Source organism: Grammomys surdaster, unplaced genomic scaffold, assembly GCF_004785775.1.
Source record: "Grammomys surdaster isolate TR1022 unplaced genomic scaffold, NIH_TR_1.0 169, whole genome shotgun sequence".
NCBI classification, from domain to species: Eukaryota; Metazoa; Chordata; class Mammalia; order Rodentia; family Muridae; genus Grammomys; species Grammomys surdaster.
The window spans coordinates 17,033,089-17,054,167 of record NW_021604617.1 but is presented as its reverse complement, the minus strand read 5'-3'; the positions used below and the strand labels follow the sequence as shown (position 1 = coordinate 17,054,167).

The window sequence follows — 21,079 nt, the reverse complement described above, 5'->3', positions numbered from 1 at the left end:
TGCTTTTCCACAGTGGCCTTTCATCAGTGGTGGCATCGCATGGGGTATGTAGACTTCCATGCAGAAAGAGGCTGTCACTGCGGAGGCTCTCCCTGCAAGGTCATTCCTTGGAAGAGACAGACTTGAGTCCCCATTGCTTTCTCTGTGGATGTGCACTTTGAATCTTTAGTTTGTATTGCCATACTGTGTCAGGTTTATAAACATTGGGGTGGGGAGGGGCATGTGCCACCGAAAGCCCTTGCTTTTCCTCATATAAGAGAACACTTGGTTAAGGTACTTAATTTGGCCCATTTTCTTCTCAGTAAAAGGGCCTAAAAGTACTTGTACTGCCTCTTAGAGATTGTCACAGGACCAAGTAAGCTCAGAACACATGTGTAGTGTTTTTAACAGAGCCTGATACATACTGAGGTCTCGGTCCATTGAGTTGTTCGTTGTGCCTAATAACTAATTCCATAAATATCGCCCCTATAACTAAGCTGCTGTTTTTCTTCATTTCTTATGTTCTTTTGAGACAGTGTCTTGCTATGTAGCCCTGGTTGGCATGGCACTGTGTAGCCCAGGCTGGCCTGAAACTCACAGCATTCTTCCTGCCTCAGATTTTTGGGTGCTGAGCTTTTAGTGCTGTGCCACTGTCTTAGTTAGGGGTTTTACTGCTGTCAACAGACACCATGACCAAGGCAACTCTTATAAGAACAACATTTAATTGGGGCTGGCTTTCAGGTTCAGCTGGTCAGTCCATTATCATCATGGCAGGAAGCATGGGTGCTGGAGAAGGAGCCAAGATTTCTATATCTTGATCCAAAGGCAGGCAGGAGAAGAACCAAGCACTAGGAGCCCTCAAAGCCTACACCTGCAGTGATGCACTTCCTCTAACAAGGCCACACCTATTCTAAAAAGGCCAGACCTCCTACTTGTAGCAGTTCATATGGGCCAAGCAGATTCAAACCACCACAACCACCATGCCTGGTCCTCGTTTGCATATAGATTACACTCAGTGTACCCGGTGTGCCTGCTCCTTCCAGACACGTTTTTGCCCCCAGCATCTCTGTATAAGCCACTGAAACTGTCTGGGATATATAGCCTGAGTAGGTCTTCTTAGAGCTTCTGTTTGGTGGGCTGTGATCCCCTTTCCTGATGAGTCCCTGGACTTTAGTCCCATTTATGGATCCCTCTCACAAGTGCTTTATGCCTCAGAGTTACCCCCACTGTTGTTCTTCTCTCAGGGATTATGTGGCTTTGTCCTGCTATCTTTCCCACTGGGAAGAAAACTGCGGTTGAGTTACATGGGATCATAATGCTTGAAACATCTCATACCGAAGTGTGACCCGACCACCATACCTTAGTTATTTTAAATACAAGAGATTTTGTATTTTATAAGAGTCTTAACTCTTGAAGTACAGTTTTTGCTTTTTAAATGATGACTTCTATAAGCAGATTTCCTCAAGTTTTACAGATGGTTTAACTTCTATGTTTTATTGGCTGGACACTATGGATTTTCATGGTTATAGTAAAATGCACAGACTGAATCCAATTCCCACTCCCGTCTCCATAGTGTATTCAAATGCTTTGAGATGTTGACATTCTTAAAAGATGAGGAAGTTAGTAAAGGATTGGTTAGACCAACTGAGAATGAGTGACAAGAATCAGGACCCAGTGTCATCAAATGAAGCTCAGCACATGGCCCCTGGGCTTTTTTTGTTTTGTTTTTGTTTTGTGTGTGTATGTGTGTTTCTTTTAAAAGCGGATTTTAGACTGACATATTGGTAATAGTCTTCTTTTTTCTTCTTTCTTCTTTCTCCTCCTTCCCCTCTTCATCCTCTTCTTCCTCCCCTCTTTCTTCTCCCCCTCCTCTCTCTTCTTCTTCTTCCCTATTGTTAAAGCGTGGATTTCAGTGAGTTGTGACAGCACACACCTTTAATCCCAGTGCTCAGTGTAAAAGTTTGGGCTGGTTCTTCCTCGCAGTCCCATGCTCCCACAAATACGACTCAGACTCAAAATATATTTACAAAATACCTTGGCCATATATCTAGGCTCATCTCTGACTAGATACAACTTAAAATATCCCATTCATTTCAGCTTGCATTCTGCCACGTGGCTGGTTACCTGTGCTCAGGTACTGTGCATCCATCTTGTCACATCTTTCCAGGCGACCCTTCCTGTGCCTGGCTCTATTCCAGAATCCTTTCTGCCTCTTGCCAGTGTCCCACCTTCCATTTTCTGTCTTAGCTCATTGGGCATTGGCTTTTTTAAATTAACAGGTGATGCTTATTAGAGAATCTCTCTACAGCTCAGGAAAGCAAGGATGGGCAGATCTCTGTGAGATGGGACCAGCCTGGTCTACAAAACAGATTCCAGGCCAGCCAGGGATACAGAGTGAGACATTGTTGGGGAGGGGGAGAAGTGCATTATTCTTCCAGAAAGATATCTGCATGGTAATCATCCAAATAGTGTCATGGAAAGCTAGAGTAGCGCATAGCCCTGGGTGTTTGCTGAGCTCTTGAGACTGACCCCAGCACCACACGCACCCAAGAAACAACCAAAAAAAAAACAGTTTCTCTGTGTGGTAGAATCTCAAGTAATGTATCTGTCTGCGCGCATGCATACACACACACACGCACACGCGCACGCGCACACACACATTTGATGCAGTGAGTTTTTATCACTGGTGATTGATCACTTAAGGAGGGAGGTATCTATTTTGCTTCCCAGTTCTATAAGCTTTGGCTCATGGTCCTTGGCCATTTGTGAGGCAGAACACTGTGGCAGCCGGAGCTTGTGGCAGAGGCTACTTGTCTCATGGTGGACAGAACACAACCTGGTGATCTTCATCAAGTTAGGGTCTCACCTCTTAAGTTTCCAGAGCTTAAAAAGACAGTGCTGCCACTTGGGGGGGGGGATAGGGAGGAGCGAGGTGGTGTCAATACATGAGCCCGTGGGAGACATTTCCTGTTCCAGCCACGGCAGTCAGGAAAAGGTTCAGTTAGGCTTCTTCGCGATGGAAAGGGAGGGAACACAGTTTTGGATTGTTGGAAGAGTTCTTTACTTGGAGATGAGGGCAGATGTGTGGGACAAGGGTAAAGGGAGCTGGTGTTCAGGGAGTTGGAGAGAGATGACGGTCAGCAGAGCAGCCAGGAAGAGGAACACACCTTGATCTTAGCAACAAGATGCTCTTGATTTCCACAAGTTCCGAAGAGTGACTCGGAGGTGTAAATGGGCATTCATAACTAATGGGGGTGTTTTTTGGACACAAAACCATCAAGAAGAAACTTCAGATTGCCTAGGAGTGGAAAGGAACTTTGGGGTTGTTACTGTCTCCACCTCTACAGGGCTGAAATGGGGTTCCGAGCCCGCACCACCACACCTGGTTTTCTGTGGTGCTGACTAAGGGTGTCAAGTGCTAGGTGAGCACTATCCCAACAGAGGGACATCCACATCCAGAAGGGAAGCTTCCGGGTTCTGGATAGTAAATGTGTAACGTGTGAAGGAAATGGCTTGTGGAAAATTCTAAGCTTTACAAACAGTAGTTGTGAGCCAACAAGATGGTTCCAGCTCAGTGGGTAAAGGCACTTGCCACCGAGACCGGTGACATGAGTTTGATCCTGGGAGCCCACATGGTAGAAGAAAAGAACTGACCTTACAAGTCCTCTGATCTTTACTCACACATATGACTATAACTATAACTAGCTCTAAAATAACTATACATGTATATATAGTATGTATGCATGTATGTATGTATGTATGTATGTATGTACGTGCGTATGTTTGTTTGTTGTCTGTCTGTATGTATGAATGTATAAAACAAACTCACCAGTGACTGAATAATTAATTTGTTCATTGCTGATAGAGGTTTGAGGGGGTTGGGTCTCCCAGTTCACTTGTGGTTGAAGACTGTTTCCTGTGGTCCCTCTGGCTGGAAGGTGGGGCTGCCTAGCCACTCTGTTGTGAAACCCAGTGTATGGCACAAGGGCAGCAGAAGGAAGACCAAAACCACAGGTGACAGAATAGCGATTCTAAGAAGAGCAATGAAGCCAGGCATGGTAGCTCACCTTATAATCCTTTCCCACAAGAGAAAGAGGCAGGAGGATTGCTGTGAGTTTAAGGCCAGTCTGGACTATGTAGTGAGTTCCAGGCTTGCTTGGGATGCAGAGCAAAATTCCGTTGAGAAAGAATGAGGTGAGGCAGGGGAAAGTTTAAAATTATTTTTCAATGCTGCACCCACTCTGGAGACGACCTTTTAAGCCTGCTAATGCCCTCAGCTATCTCTGTGAGTGTGTTCTCCCTGTCTTCATTGAACAAGCTGAGTGACTCTTGAGTTAAGACATGGTGAGTGCAGAGTTGGGTTTGCATGTAAAACCCCAGTGTGGAGCCATTGCACTCTTGTCACCTCTCCAGGCCCAGAGTGGCCATGGGGACTGAAGTCAGGAGAGAGGAGAAGGCTTCTAGAGGTGAGGCCAAGGCTAGCCCTCACAAGAAAGCCAAGGCAGAAAGACAAATGGAAAGGAGAGCTGGTGTTCCAGGCAAGAAAAGATGCTCAGAGAACCTCTGAAAAATAATTAAGAGGCTTAACCTGACAAAAAACTTGTCTGGACAGATAGGCTGGCCTACACAGTTTTCTTTACTGAGGATGTGTTGGAGCCATACACTTAGAACTGATATCTAGCTCGTGTCTATACCGAGCATATTGACTGACTGTGGGAAGCATTTTATGGATCGATAGCATCAGAGTATCCTTTCTATGCCCAGGACAGTGGCACCGAGTCTGTATGGGGTTGTTATAATCAAGGATAGACCCAGAAGGAAAGTCCAAGGAGCAGATAATCCAGTATCACTTGCCGGGTGTTGCTCTGGGTATGTATAACTGCCACAGCCCTGAGAGGGGCAAATTAGTGTAATAAAACAATGTAAGAGGTTCTGTGGAAATGACTCAGTGGCTAAGAGCTTGTACTGCTCCTACAGAGGACCTATGCTGGGTGGCTCACAACTGTCTGTAACTGTACCAACAGGGGGATCCAAAGCCTCTGGCCCCAATGGGCACAGGCATCATGTGGACCCATATACCTGTATTCCCAAGCACATACCCATCACTGAAAATAAGATAGTAAAGGGGAAATCCAACAGGGTTTGAGGGAGGACTGGAGAACTAGACAGCAGCCTGGACAAGAGCTTGCGCACTGCTGCCTCCTGGATCCCAGCACTCTTGTGTCTTTTGGGAGTTGCTGGGGCATTGCTTAGGAGAGATCTGTATCGGGGGCTTGATTACGAGATCATTGGAATAGAGGCAGCCAATGGAGCGAGAAAAGTGGGGGCTTGGACTCCATATGGGAGGGCCATGTATGCCCCAGAAGCCCCTAGAAGAATCCAAGAAGCAAAGGGATGCCAGCGAGTGTCCTTAAGAGACAAGGACACCTGGCTTGGTAAGGGGGAGTGGCCAGAGGTTGCAGAGAACTGGTGTTCATGCTGCCTGCTTCCTCTTGCTAATGGAGAGTGTATATATAATATGTGTGTGTTAAGATAGTTGCAGGTGGCCTTCACAGCATGTATGCCCATAAGGATGTATGGTTTCAATCTTTTTTTTTTTTTCTGTCTTTGCATCTGCAGGACAGTGGGAGTTGGTGTGGCTGGCTGATCTTGCCCACTGGGCTACCCTTTCTAGATGGTTACCCTCTGGGCCTTGGCAAGAGACCTGAAGTCTCTAAGGCTAGAAGCTAGTGCGGCTGCCTGGGACTGCTGGCTCTCAGTGCTCTCCCCTCTCACCCAGCCTCAGTTGGAGCTGCTGGTGGCCCGGGGCCCTGCTTGTCAGCACGTGGCTTGGGTTTCTGTGTTACAGGTCCCAAATTGGGATCGCAGGGGATAAAGTGTCCGTGTTGTGTGATCACGCTGAGCCTTCCCATGTGGCCAGCTGCAAACTCTTCAAAGGGCTGTGTGTATTTTGTCTGGGAGATGCTGCAGGAGTCGAGGAGAGGAGGACAAAGATGTCTGTTTTCCAAGAGCAAAAAATAGAGGAGGGCGACAGCCTTGGATTCTGGGTAGGGCGGGGTGCTTGGGCACAGCGAGACCCTTTCCTCTTCTCTTCATAGTTTCCACTTCTCCAGCTCCTTTGGCCAGTCCTTGTCTACCCCCACAGACCCTGCCTGTGTAAATACAGCCTCTGTCTCCCCTCCTTCATTATGCATTCCTTTAATCTGACCCATCTTCAGGTCGCCAGCTGGCAGAGACAGCAGATTCCAAACCCCAGCTGGTGCCAGAGTGTTTACACGGGCGGGAAGCTTGGCAGACAACTTGCCCCCCAGCTACTCAGCTGGAGGAAAAGGTAGAAAGACAACCCCAGCGGGTGTGGCGGCTCATGCCTATACTCCCAGCCAGGCCAAGGCAGAAGAGCTACTGAGAGTGGAGGCCAGCCTGAGTTATAGATACTGTGAGTTCCAGGCCGGCCTGAAGGATAGTGTGAGACCCTGTTTCCTTCCACCCCCAAAGAACAAAGTGAACAAAGTGAAAGACAGCCCTGAGCCACGTGGGCTGTCACTTCATGCCGCTCTAACATGATGAATAAGAGAAGCCTTTTGTGATAGGTGAATGGCTGAGATTCTGGGTAACCCCTCACTCTACCCTGGGCAACCCTTATATAGCACCTAAGCACATGGAGGTCTTTGCCTCCTGGCTGTGGCAGATCAGATAGTATTTACAAGACATTATTCATGCATATATAGCCAGTTCCTGCTCGTGATGGGTGTGGTCTTTCTAAAATAGTAATAAAAGCTATGTGGCTGAGTGTTAAGCTGGAGCTGGGGTCTGCTGCTACTAATGCAGCCCGAGTTCATCTCTCTGAGTCCTACATCTCCATATGTCCCCAGCAATGCCCCTGAGGCACCCAAGGGGCTGTCAGCCATGGGGGTGGGTCACCATGAACAGTCTGAGACCAGGTCCAGGGTGTTCTGTTCTGGGACACCATGACAGGTGCTGGTTATCAGCATTCAGCATGTGGCTGTTTGACTTTTCATTGTACAGGCATGTGTGTCAGGAAGACATTTGTCCTGTGTAGTGCCATCTTGCCCATGGTGGTACTGAGTTCATCGGTCACTCTCCTGTGGTGATATATGGTTTACTTGAGAGGTGTGGCTGTTATCAATAAGGTCCTATCAGGAAACCAGAGGTAACTGAGGAATTGGTATTGAAAGCACTGTTGACTAAGCATTGTCTGTGGAAGAAGACTGACTGTAGCCAAGAAATGGGTACCGTGGTGGTTTCAATAAGAATGCCCCTCCCCCCCATAGGCTCAGGTAATTGAATGTCTCATCACCAAGCCGTGGCACTATTTGGGAAGGATTAGGAGGTGTGGCTTTGTTGGAAAAAGTGAGTCTCTGACCGAGGGCTTTGAACTTTCAAAAGCCCACATCATGCCCGTCTCACTCTCTGGATCAGGATGTAGAACTCTCAGGTACCTCTCCAGCACCATGTCCGCCTGCGTGCAACTGTGCTCCCCGACGTGATGATAAAACTGTAAGCTGGCCCCCATCCCCCACCCCCGTTAAATGCTTTCTTTTATAAAAGTTGCCGTGGTCATAGTGTCTCTTCACAGCAGTAGGACAGTGACTTAAGACTATGGCCATGGCTTTTAATCTTCTGTACATCCAACCTTATCCTGTCAAAGCCCAGCTCAGAGTTCAGGTTGGGGAGCACTTAGATTCTTTGCCTCCTCTGAAATGTTAATGTCATCTGCAAGGGAGGCAACAGGGACGAGGTCCGAGGTCCGTGAAACACTATCCTCTCCAACAGCAGGCTCTTTGGAGAGGCGTTTCCCTGATTGTAACAAGCCAATAGTATCACACATCTGTCCTCGAAGCTACTTACTGCCTTGATTTCTGCTGGGACAGAAGCGCTCTTGCTCCTTAAAGCGGCAGCACATTAAATGCCTCTACTTCCATCTCCTGCAGCGAGTTCAGATAACACTCAAGTGCCACTTCAACCCCTTTCCTTCTCTGGCGTCTGCACTGTGCACATAGCCTTGGGACTAAGAGCTTTCAGGGTAGCCTGTGTGAGGCTCTGATCACTGAGACAGTTACCAGTAGCTTTCAGTAAAAAAACAAACAGACAGATAGGTTTGTTTGCTTGTTTGTTTATTGAGACAGGGTCTCACTGTTTAACTCAGTCTACGGTGAAGCTCACTCTGTAGATCAGGCCGGCCTCCAACTTAACAGAGATCTGTCTCTCTCCCCTTTCCTAATGCTGGAGTAAAAGGCGCGCACCTCCACGCAAGGCCAGGGAAACCACTGTCTTGACACGACTGGCCCATTAGACAAGCAGTTCAACTGATGGAGTATGAAGGAAGCGTTTGAAACTTGTTACAAGGTAACATCTTCTCCCTGGAGGGAAGCAGTCCGTCTCCCAGTGAATTATCCTGGGAGGCAAGGCTTTGAAATATACAAGGTGCTGGGATGGATGCTGTCTGTCCCACGAACCAGGAGACAAATTGGTTCCACTTTGGGACCTGGATGCCAGCTAAGTAGCTTTCTAATTTTTCTTTCCTACTCAGTCTCCTTTTTCTTTTTTTTTTTCCGTCCCCCAGTGTGTGTGTGTGTGTGTGTGTGTATGTGTGTGTGCGTTTGCCTTATGCATACGTGTGGCATGTGTGTGCACGCACATGCGTGCTCATGCATGTGCATGCATATGGTGTGTGTACAGCTCAGAGGACCACTTCGGGTATTATTCTTCCTCAGATGTCATCCACCCTGTGTTTTTGAGACAGAGTCTCTCCCTGGCATGCGACTCTCTGAGTAGGCTAGGCTGACTGGCTGACTGGCTGGCTGGCTGACTGGCTGGCTGGCTGACTGGTTGACTGAGGGCAGACTGCCAGTGAGCTCCTAGGATCCGCCTGTGTACTTCCTTAGCTTTTGCGTCACAGTTGTGTGTTACTGTCCTAGGTGTTTCTGTGTGGGTCCAAGGCTCAACTCAGGTCCTCAAGCTTGCTCAGCAAGCTGTAATGATGGAGCTATCCCCTCTACCACCCGCCCACCATCATAGCCTCAGCACAGTACCGGAAGGAAGGGAAGGAAGGACCGTGAGGCTGTGCTGCATTTCTTTTCTCTACTCTAAGTCAGTGTGTTCAGGACAAATGGGGCATCTGAGAACTGAAGTTGGCCCACACTATGGGCACCACGACTACCTTCAACTGAATTATCTCACCTCAGGCCTCCTCCTGTGCTTTCTCAGCCCTGTAATGATGCTGTCTTAATTATCCTCTTCCCTCTCCCTACCCGAGGCTATGTTCACCTGACTCAGCTCATCCCTCCCACAGACTTTCGGGAAAATCTCTAAGTCCCCTCCAAGTCCACAGGGCTACCAGATATTTTCTGCCCCTCCTTCGTGACAAAGATATTGAGAATTGGGTGATGAATGGATATGGTGGGGTTTTTTTTTTGTTTTTTTGTTTTTGTGCAAGAGACATCTATCCTTTCACCTATCCCATCCTGGCCTACCCCATCTTCTCCAACTTTAAAGCAGACTCTTCCTGCATCCCAGTCTCACTGGGTTGTTAGGTGCTGGGCACAATGCTCAGGTAGCATGGGGGAATTACACACAGGTTCCTGGGCTGCTTCTGGAGTGCCTCTGGGCAAGTTTCGTAAGCTCTTTGAGGCTCTAGTTTTGTGTTCTTGGGGCATCTGGGGGGTTTGAAGGAGAGATTTCCATGGATGTTCAGTGTGACCCTGGGTGTTCAGTGCGACCCTGTACACAGTAAGTGGCAGTCACAATGTAGTTCCCGGTAGAGCTGGAGGTGAGACAAGACCGTCTTGTGTCAGCACAGCGCCTGCCATGCATAGTCTTCCAGATCCTGAAGTCGTTGCTGTACTTCCTCTCCAGCCTAGGATGATTGAGGTGATGCAGGGATGGCTTCGGTCTCAGCTGGGTTGTTCAAATGTTCAGAACAACGTGGTTGGCTTGACTAGCTTTGTCTACAAGGGAGTTACACTCGGTTTATAACACATCTCCTGATTTTGGCCTCTGGACCATTGAGGGAAGGGAATGATTGTGTTGTCTGAACCTTTCTAGTGCTGTGTCTTTCCCAGAGCATGCGTTCAACAGATAACCTGAGTGAAAGATTGATTTAATCTGTGTGCGTTGACCCTATCACCAAGGGTAGCCCAGAACTGGTTATGTAGCACTAGCTGCCTCAGCTGGCTCAGACTAGCTGTGATCCTCCTACCTCTGCATCCAGAGTGCTGAGTTTTCTTTTATCTTGTTGTATTTTTAAGATTGATTTTATTTAAGATTTCATTTATCTGGAGACTATAAACATGTTTAATGCTATGCACAGATGAGTTTGTAAGGGTTGAACATACCTTGCCATCCAGCTTTGTGCATGTATACAAGCATGTCTGTGTAAGCACACATGCTCTAATGCTTTCCTAGACGTAGCTGATTAGGAAACTGCTCTGGCCACTGGTGGAGGGAAGAGGAGAAGGAAGAGGAGGAGGAGGAGGAGGAGGAGGAGGAGGAGGAGGAGGAGGAGGAGGCCCTAGTGGCTCACATTTGGAGCTTATCAGTGTATGTGCTGGCTCCGAATCCAAACCAATAAGTCTAGTCAAGAGATTGTAAAAGCAGTGGTGGCGCACGCCTTTAATCCCAGCACTTGGGAGGCAGTGGCAGGTGGCTTTCTGAGTTCGAGGCCAGCCTGGTCTACAAAGTGAGATCCAGGACAGCCAGGGCTATAAAGAGAAACCCTGTCTCAAAAAACCAAAAAAAAAAAAAAGAGAGAGATTGTAAAGGCGGACGGACTGATAGGAGGCTGGATTTCTCCTGGCCCCGAGACTCTTAGGGTCCCTAGCAACGGTCCTTCTGGGAACTCCTAGAGCAAGGGAGTTCTCATCCTCATGAGAAAGTCAAGTCAAGCCTGATGACAGTGACCATGGAGTGTGAGCTCAAAACAAAACATGAAATAAGAAGCCAAAACAAATGAACCCAAAAGTCCTTCATCCTTTTGTCAGGGTAACAGGAAGGGGTTTGTTCCCCCACCCCCCGCATCCTCCGGGTCTCATTAGCTCACTTTGTTACCTAGGAAGGTTTACTGAGCATTGTCTATGTCTACTGTATGTATAGAGGTAAGTGGCGAGATTCCAGAAGGTACCCAAGGCCTTGGGGTCTTTCTGAGGAGACAGAAAGTTTCTGGGTGCAGTATTCTCCCTGATCATCGCTTTCCTGCTATAATTCAGACTCCCAGATTTTCCCTACAGCCTCCAGTTTTTCTGCCTCCCTGTGTATTTCTTCTTCGTGGCCTTTACCTTCCGAACACACACTTTAGGTCTCTTCCTACCTCTTTGCTTGCTGTCCTTTGCTTTCCTTGGCAGTCAAGCACCCCACAGCCAGCTCCCACTGTACACTCCCTGGTGTACCAGCTCCTGACCTCTCCTCAACTTCAGCTTCTGAAGGGCCCCACACTCATGTAGCTCCTGCTGTGGTCCAGGGTAGCCTATGCTTTCTGAAACACCTGCTAGTGCCACTGGAATCCTTAGGACTTTGTCCTGTCTTGGCTTCTGGGACTATGGTGGCCTTTCTGATTATGCCATGTGTCTCCTCCATCCACAGCACACTCAGTGACTGTCACCTCGATGTGTGTGCTTTGTGTATATGTACATGTCTGTTTCTTTTCTGTACCAGACCCAAGCAGCACTCTTGATTACTCTCTTACCTTAATTTCACATATTGTTGAGTCTTTGATGTCACCCAGGGCTGTCCCATGCCTGTTACTTGTGCCCCCACCCCTTCCTAAACATGATAGCTTCCAAGTTCCTGTGCTTTCTTGCATCGGTTTGGAATAGAGTTGTATGACTGACTAGGGCCTGGGAAGGATACCTGGCTTTCTGGACCTTGCTTAAGGCTAGATTCATCCGTGAGGGGGAGTTTGCACACTGAATACTAGGTGGGAATGCCTGATGCCCCCTTGTCACATTCAGAGGTGGTCCATCGTCCTCCTTGGTTGTTTGGCTTTCCTGTTTGCTACTTGAAGTCACAGCATGCTGGAACACAGTGGGCTGTGATAAGCACCAGGTCTGTTCAGCCATTGGTTTTTGTCATTCATGTTGTTCTGTGGTGCTGAGGCTGGAACCCACAGTCTTTGCTCGAACTGGAACTTAACCATAGCCCCAGGCCTTTTTCCAGTATCAGTTAAAACATCTCGTTCAAATTAGATAGTGAAATTCCCTAGTAAGGCCTATAACAATGCATGACACTTTGAAAAGTTATCATTCCAAGGTGGAGTTGAAACAGGATCTCACTTTATAGTTTAGGTGGGGCTGAAATTGTGACCAGGCTGGCCTTGAGCTTGTAGCAACCCTCTTACTTCTACCTATCAAGAACTGGAATCATAAATGTGAACCACAAGGCTCCAGCTGAAATATAGGGTTCAACCTAACATTGACATTTGCTCAGACTTTGTACCTTGACTTTTGGGCTGCAGGGTGACTCCTGACTTGTGGGTGAGTGTGGGTAATGTCTTCCCGAGGCCATGCCTCTGGTGTTAGAGATGTCTTTCCATTCATCGTCTGGGGATCGTGCCTTCCATGTTGTCATTTCCTTTCTGTGTGTGGTGGTTTGAGTAAGGATGGGCCCTATATTTGAGTGCTTAGTCACCAGGAAATAGAACTGTTTGAAAGGATTAGAAGGATTAGCAAGTGTGGCCTTGATGGGAAAAATGTGTGCCACTAGGAGTAGAATTTGAGATTCTCAAAAGCTCATACCAGGCAGTCTCCTTCCTCATCCCCATCTCTCTGCCTGCAGATCAACATAAAGCTCTCAGCTACTATCTGCAGCGTCATACCTGCCATGCTCCGTGCCATGATGATAATAGACTAAACCTCTGACAGTGTAAGCCAGCCCTCAGTTAAACGTTTTGTAAGAGTGGCCTTGGTCATGGCGTCTGTTCACAGCATGAGAACAAGGACTAAGACACTGTGCCTTGAAGGTGATAAGTATCTGTTATTTGCAAACAGAGCTGTCTTGAGTGCTAGATGTTTCTCATTAACCTTCATGGCTTTGGTTTAAGGTGTGTGTGTGTGTGTGTGTGTGTGTGTGTGTGTAAATACCCTTAAAGTTTGCCTATAAGGTACCCCTCATGAAGACAGTCATGGATGGGTCTTTGCAAACTCAAGCAAAAAGGGTTCATGCCCACCCAGATGTTCTGATGTTTCTTCTGTTGGTGCTGGATGCACTGTGGGACATAAAGCTGGTTCAGAAGAAGGCTCAAGAAGGCTGGGCACTCCCAGTCTGACTACTGTGTCTTCCAACTCCATGCACCTAATGCTTATTCTCTTGGGAGCTCTTAACCCCCCCATGAAGGAGCAGGAAAAGCCCCTCCTATTTAAACACAATAGAAGTAAACACCCTCTTCTGTAGACCTTTGGGTCACCAGCCCTTTGGCAAACCTCTATCTCTAGAAAATATTTACATTACAATTCACAACAGTAGCAAAATTACAGTTATGGAATAGCAGCAAAAATCATTTTATGGTGGGGCTCACCACAACACAAGGAACTGTGTTAAAGGGTGGCAGCATTAGGAAGGATGAGAACCATTGCCTTAGGAGAATCCTCAGGCTTCTCACGATAATGACCTTGGCCCTGCTGGGAGGCCAGTTTATTGTCCCTGTCTCCTCCCCACCCCCAAGACTGAGTGAACTCAAGGCTCATTTTCCTAGAATGCTCCAATCGGTGTGACAAGAATCAGGGGTCAGCATGCTAACAGTTGGCAAACACTTCCTGAAAGCAACCGCAGCAGATCAGCAAGGACACCCATGTCTTCCTAGAAAGGTAAAAATAAGCCAATGAGAGAAAATACACCTGGGCCCTGCCTGCCCCTGCTGTGCTGAGTCCATGGACCCCGTGAAGTAAATGACTCTTTTATCTCCTCAAATGCCAGACAATGCCAAACATTCCTTGGGATCCTTTTGCCAGGCATCCAGTCATAACACTTGCCAGCAATCAGTGACTGGCAGGCTCGTGCAGACCCATCTGAAACTCTAGTCACCCCTCCCTAGCCCTCTGTGCTTTGTCTTTGCAGTGCTAAACTCTTTGAAAGCTGCAGTTAAAGTAACACTGATATGCTGATGATGTGACTCCTTTTAGTTATGGACTCAAAAAAAAAAAATTCACTCACAACCCCCAAGTCTCCACCTCAGAGTTCCTGTCTGTGTTGCAAATTCACTGTAAAGATGAGACTGCATCTTACACTGGACAAATCCTTGCTTCTGACAAATATGTATGTTTTGCTTATATTCACACACAGCCAGTGTTCAAACCCTGACGTGTTTATGCGTGTGCTTCAGAAAAATGATATTCTCAAAAAATCATTTTTACATGAGCAGTTTTTTGTTTTTATTTAATTCTTAGTTCCCACAAGAAATGTTTTATAGACATGTTATAACATCAAAAACAAGGGGGGAAACAGAAAGATGGTAAGTTTAGGCCCTGAGGCCAGCCTGGGCTATATAGCAAAGCTCCTTGTGCTCTGGTATAAACTCCTTTTTATCCTTGTATAGTTTAGACTTTGGGATGATGTATATAATCACAGCAGCCTAATGCTATAGTAGCCATGACAACAAGGTTTGCCTGACTGCTAATGACTTTCCGGTCCAGCATCATGATCACAGGCTCTCAAGAACCTGTGGGGTCTGGCTGGCTGGCTTGGCCCTGTTCTTGAATCAAGGAGGCCATTCAGACAAGGAACCAGAATCTTCAGATGTTGTACTTCAGAAGTACAGAAAAATTACTGTCAGAACCGCGCCCCCCCCCCCCCCGTGTCTCGGGCACTCAGGTCGTAGTGGTCATCCCAAACAGAGGGTTGCAGAAAGCCACTGTGGAAAGCATCTTTATCCCAGCAGTTTATCTTCTGCTGAGTAGTGGAGAATAACAGCCCCACAGACACCATGTCCTGCTGTGCATGTGGGTGATGGGAGTGTCATCAGGTTCTCCTCGAGAGAAGCAAGAAGCTGGGGCACCCACTCCAGAAAGGAAAGTGTAAATTTCCAGTGTTTTTCTGTCTGACTGATGTTTTCTTATTTACCACTTTAGAAGAAAGATGTGAAACCGATTTCAGGACAGCTTGCCTGGATATTTGGTTTCCTGCGATCAGGGCCAAGCGTGGGGAGGAGGCAAGTTCCCCTGCCTCAGCAGGATGGCCCTTGTAGCTTTAGCCAGGTAATATCAATTAGTGAGTGTCTGTGCTTTCAGTTGGGGGACTTGTGCTACTCTGTGTTTCTGCTCTCTGGCAGGACACCCGTGGGTCACAACCCTATTTTAACAGTGACTTCCTCGTGCACTAGCCTTGAATGGTGTACCGACGCAGCCCCTTACAAAAGCCACTATGCTGATGTGTTGGTTGATTGCAAGTCAGAACTAGCTGAAGGGAAGCTTCCAATATCCGATGGGGAACAATGTAATCCTTTTCATCTTCTTTGCTTCTGTCTTTGGTGACTGCCCTCAACTTCCAGGAAAAGGGACTGTGCATTTGGAAGCCCTGGTGTGCCAGTGCCTGGGACTGACTGGCCAAGGATTTTACTCTTCTTGCCTGTGGGGTAGGGATGACACCCAAACATCCATTTTCACACGTAGAGAAACAGGGCTGTGCTTTAAATGTGAAAGTAGACCCTTCAGTAAGGCTGTGATTGAGCCTAGAAGATCAAATGCATTCAAGAATGATAGCTGGGCAGACTTCTTTATGGATGTCCATTTCAGTCACCTCAATGGGCCTTGATCGTTTCCATGCCTGTTGGGAGAGTGCCATTCCTCACGTTACAGGGCCATTGAAGAAACTGCACTTGATTATTTATGGAAAGCCTTAGAACCCAGTACCCAGCAAGCTCTCAAGAGCAACATTTGTCTTTATTGTTATTACTGGACAAAGGAGTCCACTGAGGTGACTTTACCCAAGGGCACACTGGTCCACACAAGACTTGAGTCAGGACTCCACATCCTTCATGCTTCACAGAAACAGCAGTTTCTCTGGCATTCTTAGTGTCGTTGCAACCGAGAGCTCAGGTCCACGTGCCTCTAATGGAACATGGCGTGTGGAATGATTTTGGTTTTGTTATGGCTGTGTGAGCACACATAACATCTTTGCCTTTGATTCACACCACGTTCTAATTAGGATTGTAATGAGTCTCTCTCGTGCTCTGTGTGTGTGTGTGTGTGTGTGTGTGTATGTGTGTGAGAGAGAGAGAGAGAGCCAGCCAGCCTCCTATGTAATTTAGTACTTTTCCCTTTGCATCCGTCTTTTAACACATTGTCACTTTTAACCTTTCACCCACCAAGTTTGGCATTTAATATGCAATTAAACTCAATATTGTTTCCTATAAACAGCCTTAGAGGGATGAGAAATAACTGGAGTGACATTTTTAATAGGCCCCTGTTTCTCAGCCCCTGTGCTACGTGAACCCACCGTCACACAGAGGGGCTTATTAGTTGTTTGGTTCCCTGACCTTAGATCAGGAGAGAGTAATGGAATGAAGATTCGGGGTGCCAGAGGGACCTTTGAAAGCACACAGAGTGGTTTTTATGAGGGACAAGGAGGGTTGCTTCATTATCCCTCTGCTCTCTTCCCTCTGTTTCCTCTCCCCTGTGCCCCCTTTCTTTAATGGATGTGGGGAATGGGGGAGCTGATCTTATTTTGCTCTTTTAGATGATGGGGAAAGAGCAGCTTGAGGTGATGATACATCGGACTTCTTGGGATGCACTTCTGTGGATCAGCCTCACTCACTGTTCTCCATCTCTAAGCTTTTGACACAAGATCTCCTTGGCTTTGGTCTTCTAATTCTTGTTAGCATTTTATCATGTGCCGTGTTGTATGCCTGCCGAAGTTGTTTTGGGAACAAACTTGGAAAATCCCAGTTTGCTGATTGCCTGTTTTGCTCATACTCCCTGGGTGACAGAAGGCCACTATGCCTCTCTGTGCCTGGAGCTTAACTCTCTTTTCCTATGAAGCAAGGGAACTGGCTTCTGGGCTACTGTCACATGGGAACAAACATGGTAAAGAATTTGTTTCTCCTGCCACGATCCAGAGGGCAGGTATGGAAAAATACCCAGAATCTAGTATTTTTGCTTTAACTCAGCTCTCATGGACTTATGTTCGGAAAACATGTGTTAGACATTCATCTGTGGTTACCGAATACTGCAGCTGCTTAGAGGATGATGTCATCAGATGGGTATTTATGAGACACCTACCGCATGGGCAGTACTGGGGTGGACACAGTGAGAGAAAACAGTTGTACAGAGATAGAACTGTGAGCAGGTAACAGGGTGACCGAGCTGATAGCTTCCTTGTGGAATGAGCCGTGTCTACGTGGTGGGCATTTGTTACCCAGGCAGCTCTGTCCTCTCACCATTGGAGGCTGTGTGGAGAAGGTCTTCAAGGCTAGTAGGTGCTGATTCTTCTAGAACTGATATTTGGTGGTGTCAATCACTACCTTGGTAGGGCCGATTTAAAACAAAAAACAAAAACAAAAACAAACAAACAAACAAAAAACAAATCTCGAGGACCAATGAGATTTCAGCAGGTACAAACACTTGCTGCAGGTGCCTGTTGACCCAAGTCTGATCCCTGAAGCCCACAGTGTAAACTCTGGATTTGGTGGCTCACGTCTGTAATTGGAGATAGAAGGGGAGATGTGAGGACCAGCTGTGAGTGGACATGCACAGTAGAAGCAGAAACAAGAGAGACTGTAAGTCAAAAGTAAAGGTGGAAGGTGAGACCCAACTCCTGGAAAGTTGTCCTTTGACCTCCACATGTGTGCTTGCGTACACCTGGCACACACGCGCACGTGCACACCCACATCTTTGGCCCAGTAGCACGGACATTCAAGTGTATCCTGATTGTGGATTTCATCTTTGTGAGTCTGCTTCCTTTCCTAGAACTTACCTGTAACCTCCACTTTCATCCTTGGCTTGTGCTCGCTCACAGGTCACAGGTGCAAAACCTTGAGCACCAGCTCAAGGGAACCAAAGCCATGCCCGCCTGCCCGTTTCAGCTCTCACACTGTAAACAAGTCATCCTCTGTAGTCTACTTAGGGCCACAGTTTTGCATTCTGTGGTGTTTTGGGGATTTCATTCTTTACGATGGCCCCTAAGTATTTTACTGAAGCACTATCCAATTCCTAATCTTAAGAAGGAGGCAGTGCACCTTAAGGAGAGCCGTGCCTTCGGTCACCTCATTTGGACATGAGCTACAAGGAGTCCTGTTGACCACGAGTTTAGTGTTAATGAACCAACAGTGTGTATTAACTAAGGCACTTCTTAGAAACATGCATAAAGCAAGACTGTAGGTTGATCTCTTGGTGAAATGTGACTGGTTTGTAGCACCCCAACTTTGTATTTCTCTTGGGTGCAGTCTTTTAGTGTTTGCAAGGTTACATAGAGCTGCCATGCATGAAAATCGACTGTATCTTCAGGGCTAGAGTGAAACCGTATGTAACTCACATACTAAATACCTACTTCCTGGGCTTTATTTACCTGGCTTCTCTTGTTTGTTTGTTTTAAGTGTGATGTCTCCGAGACTTGGCTGCATGTTAGAATGCTCTGGGAGGTGGACAGAATGCTGACAAGCTAGCTCAACTGTAAGGGTCTTGATTAGTTGCCTGGGGCTTATGGCCTGGATATAGAAAACTTTCAAGTTCTTTCAGGGACTCTGTCACAGGGATGGTTGAACCGTGGCCCTCCACATATAGAATTACAGTGCATCTGAGAAATGGATGCTGGCCAGCTTGAAGAGGGTTCAATCTCTAAGGGGTTGGCCCACTGAAGACCCATGGCTGCTCTAGGACAGGACAGCAGTAACCACAGCAGAAGACTGTGGGTGTTTGAGGCACTGACCAGCACCTCCTCCAGCCCGACTCAGACAATCACAAGCCAGGAAAGGGTGGGCTCGGGAGTTTTAGTGACCTGATGGGTCCCAAAGAAAAGGCCTCTGGTGACAGAGGGCACTTCCCACCAGAGACTGGCGACTTGTAGTTAAAGGAAGTAAGCTGCATTTCATTCTTTGTCTTAATCACCTGAGCACTGACAGAGGGCATGCAATGAGAACTGAGGAGATGAGGGCCTGCTGTGTGGAAATGTTAGCACATCGTAGTACAGTATTGCTTGCTTGTCTATGAGGGAGTGACCTCTAGAAGTAGTGAAAGGCCTTGCAGAATGCTCTCAGTTGAGGGTCAGCATGATGGATCATAGACACACGTTAATAGGTTATAAGGAGTAGGAAGGGGAGAGGGATCTATGGACAGTCTTTAAATGGGAGCCAAGCACATCATTGTAAGGAAAACACAGGCATTTTGGCTGGAAGGGAATCAGGAATGTAGAACCCAGTCTTAAGGACCAAGAGGAATCAGTTTCAGGCATTGGAGAGTGGAGAAGAGGACCTTCTCATACCTGACATTATTTGTTCTTTCCTCACACACTTGGCAGAGAGTGTGTAAGGCATCAGCACAGATACACGAAGACTCTGTGTACATAGCTGCCTATAAGTAGATGGCGTTTTACTGCAGAGTAACCGCAAGATCTTTTCTCTTTTAAAGGAGGGGGTTGAGTCTATAGGACTGCTAAGGGCAGTCCCCGTCCCTGGATTGTCCAGAGAAGGCATCCTTCACTTGTTTCCACACTGACTTGGCCATGGCCTGGTGTATCCCTCCTTCCCCCACCCCACTCTCTGCATACAGCCTTCTGACCTCTGTGTTTGGAGGATTGCCCATAACCCCTGGCTGAGGAGGTATCTTCAGAACCTCTGGGGAAGTGACTTTCTTCACCTTGTACATGCCTTCTGGAGAGCTTTTTGGTCCTGGCTGGACATCTCTGGAATTTGAAAGAATGCCACTAGAGAGATTGGTGCCACACCAGTCCATAGTACACAGCTGAGGTGCTGCACATATCCACAGTCATATAGACAAGAGATTTGGTTGAGGGTGTGAATTGACTTCTGCGTGGTTACATACCTAGTGGAGTCAGCACTGGAACGTTGGCAATTTCTTGTCCCAGCTTCAACTCCATATTTTGTCACCTCACACCTGCTCGAAACTGTCTCAGAACTAATTTGACTATTAGTAACCAGATGAGGACACAGTCATCTAAAGATAGCTTTCAAAAAAAAAAAAAAAAAAAAAGAGGCAAACAAACATAGCACTGAAAACCAAACCAGTATTGAGAGGTTTGTGAGGTCTCATTCCCTGTTTGCTAGAAGAGTAGAAGTGAAATTAACAGCTGGAATCCACTGTTTCTGAAGCTTGAATTAAAAACATCAGGGCTGCTGTCCAGTGTGTAGACAACTAAACTCGAAGTCTGGCTTCAGAACCTTTAGGCTCTGACCTTCCACAGAGCTGGGCGCCCAGAACCGAGTCAGTACATGAACGAGTGAACAAATCGTTCTGCCTGTCAATACAGCTTGCTTCAGTCCGTCAGCAGTGAACACAAGTGAAGCCATCATCTGGGGCCCGGGACTGCTTTTCTGTGCAGCATAGGTACTGGGAGGGATGGCTCAGAACTGGTGTTAACTCTGGGGTAGGTAAAACCCTGCATCCTGGCGTGGGAGTATGTGGTGTAAAGGGATGGGCCCCAGGGTAGGGAACAGCCTGGCTTGTTCTTTTCTGATGTGGCCAAGAGAGTAAACAGGAACCTTTGTCCTTTGTTTTCCAGGTCACAGCCAAGACTGCCTTCCTATTTATTTTACCTCAGTATAACATTAGTGTGCCTACAGCAGGTAAGAAAAACACTACTCTTTATCTCTCCTGCTCCTGTTAACCCTGAAGGACTGGGGAAGGCTTCTCTTTTGCTCTATGCCTGTGTCCTTTCAGATACTCTCCCTTGGGCACCAGCATGCTCCTCAAGTCAGGTGGCTGGGCGGTTCCTGCCCTCTGTTGTCCAGAACAGGACCTGAAGAAAAGTACCACACTGTAGGATGCTATGTTTGCTTCTAGCCCCATTCTCTAAAGTAGGTGATATTGATTTCTGTTGGGAATGAAAGTCAAGACCTTGACAACTGATCAAGAACATGGCCTTTTTTCTTTTCTTCTTCTCTTCTCTTCTCTTCTCTTCTCTTCTCTTCTCTTCTCTTCTC

The 21,079-nt window shown here is 47.2% G+C and overlaps 1 protein-coding gene across 1 annotated transcript in view; it reads left to right on the top strand.

Moving 5' to 3' along the window:
- Positions 1-21,079, top strand: part of Tram2 (translocation associated membrane protein 2) — a 70,291-nt gene that overhangs the window by 20,574 nt on the left and 28,638 nt on the right. The window contains exon 2 of the mRNA XM_028766750.1: positions 20,659-20,722. Coding sequence (XP_028622583.1) covers positions 20,659-20,722 — 64 coding nt within the window. The remainder of the gene's footprint in view (positions 1-20,658; positions 20,723-21,079) is intronic.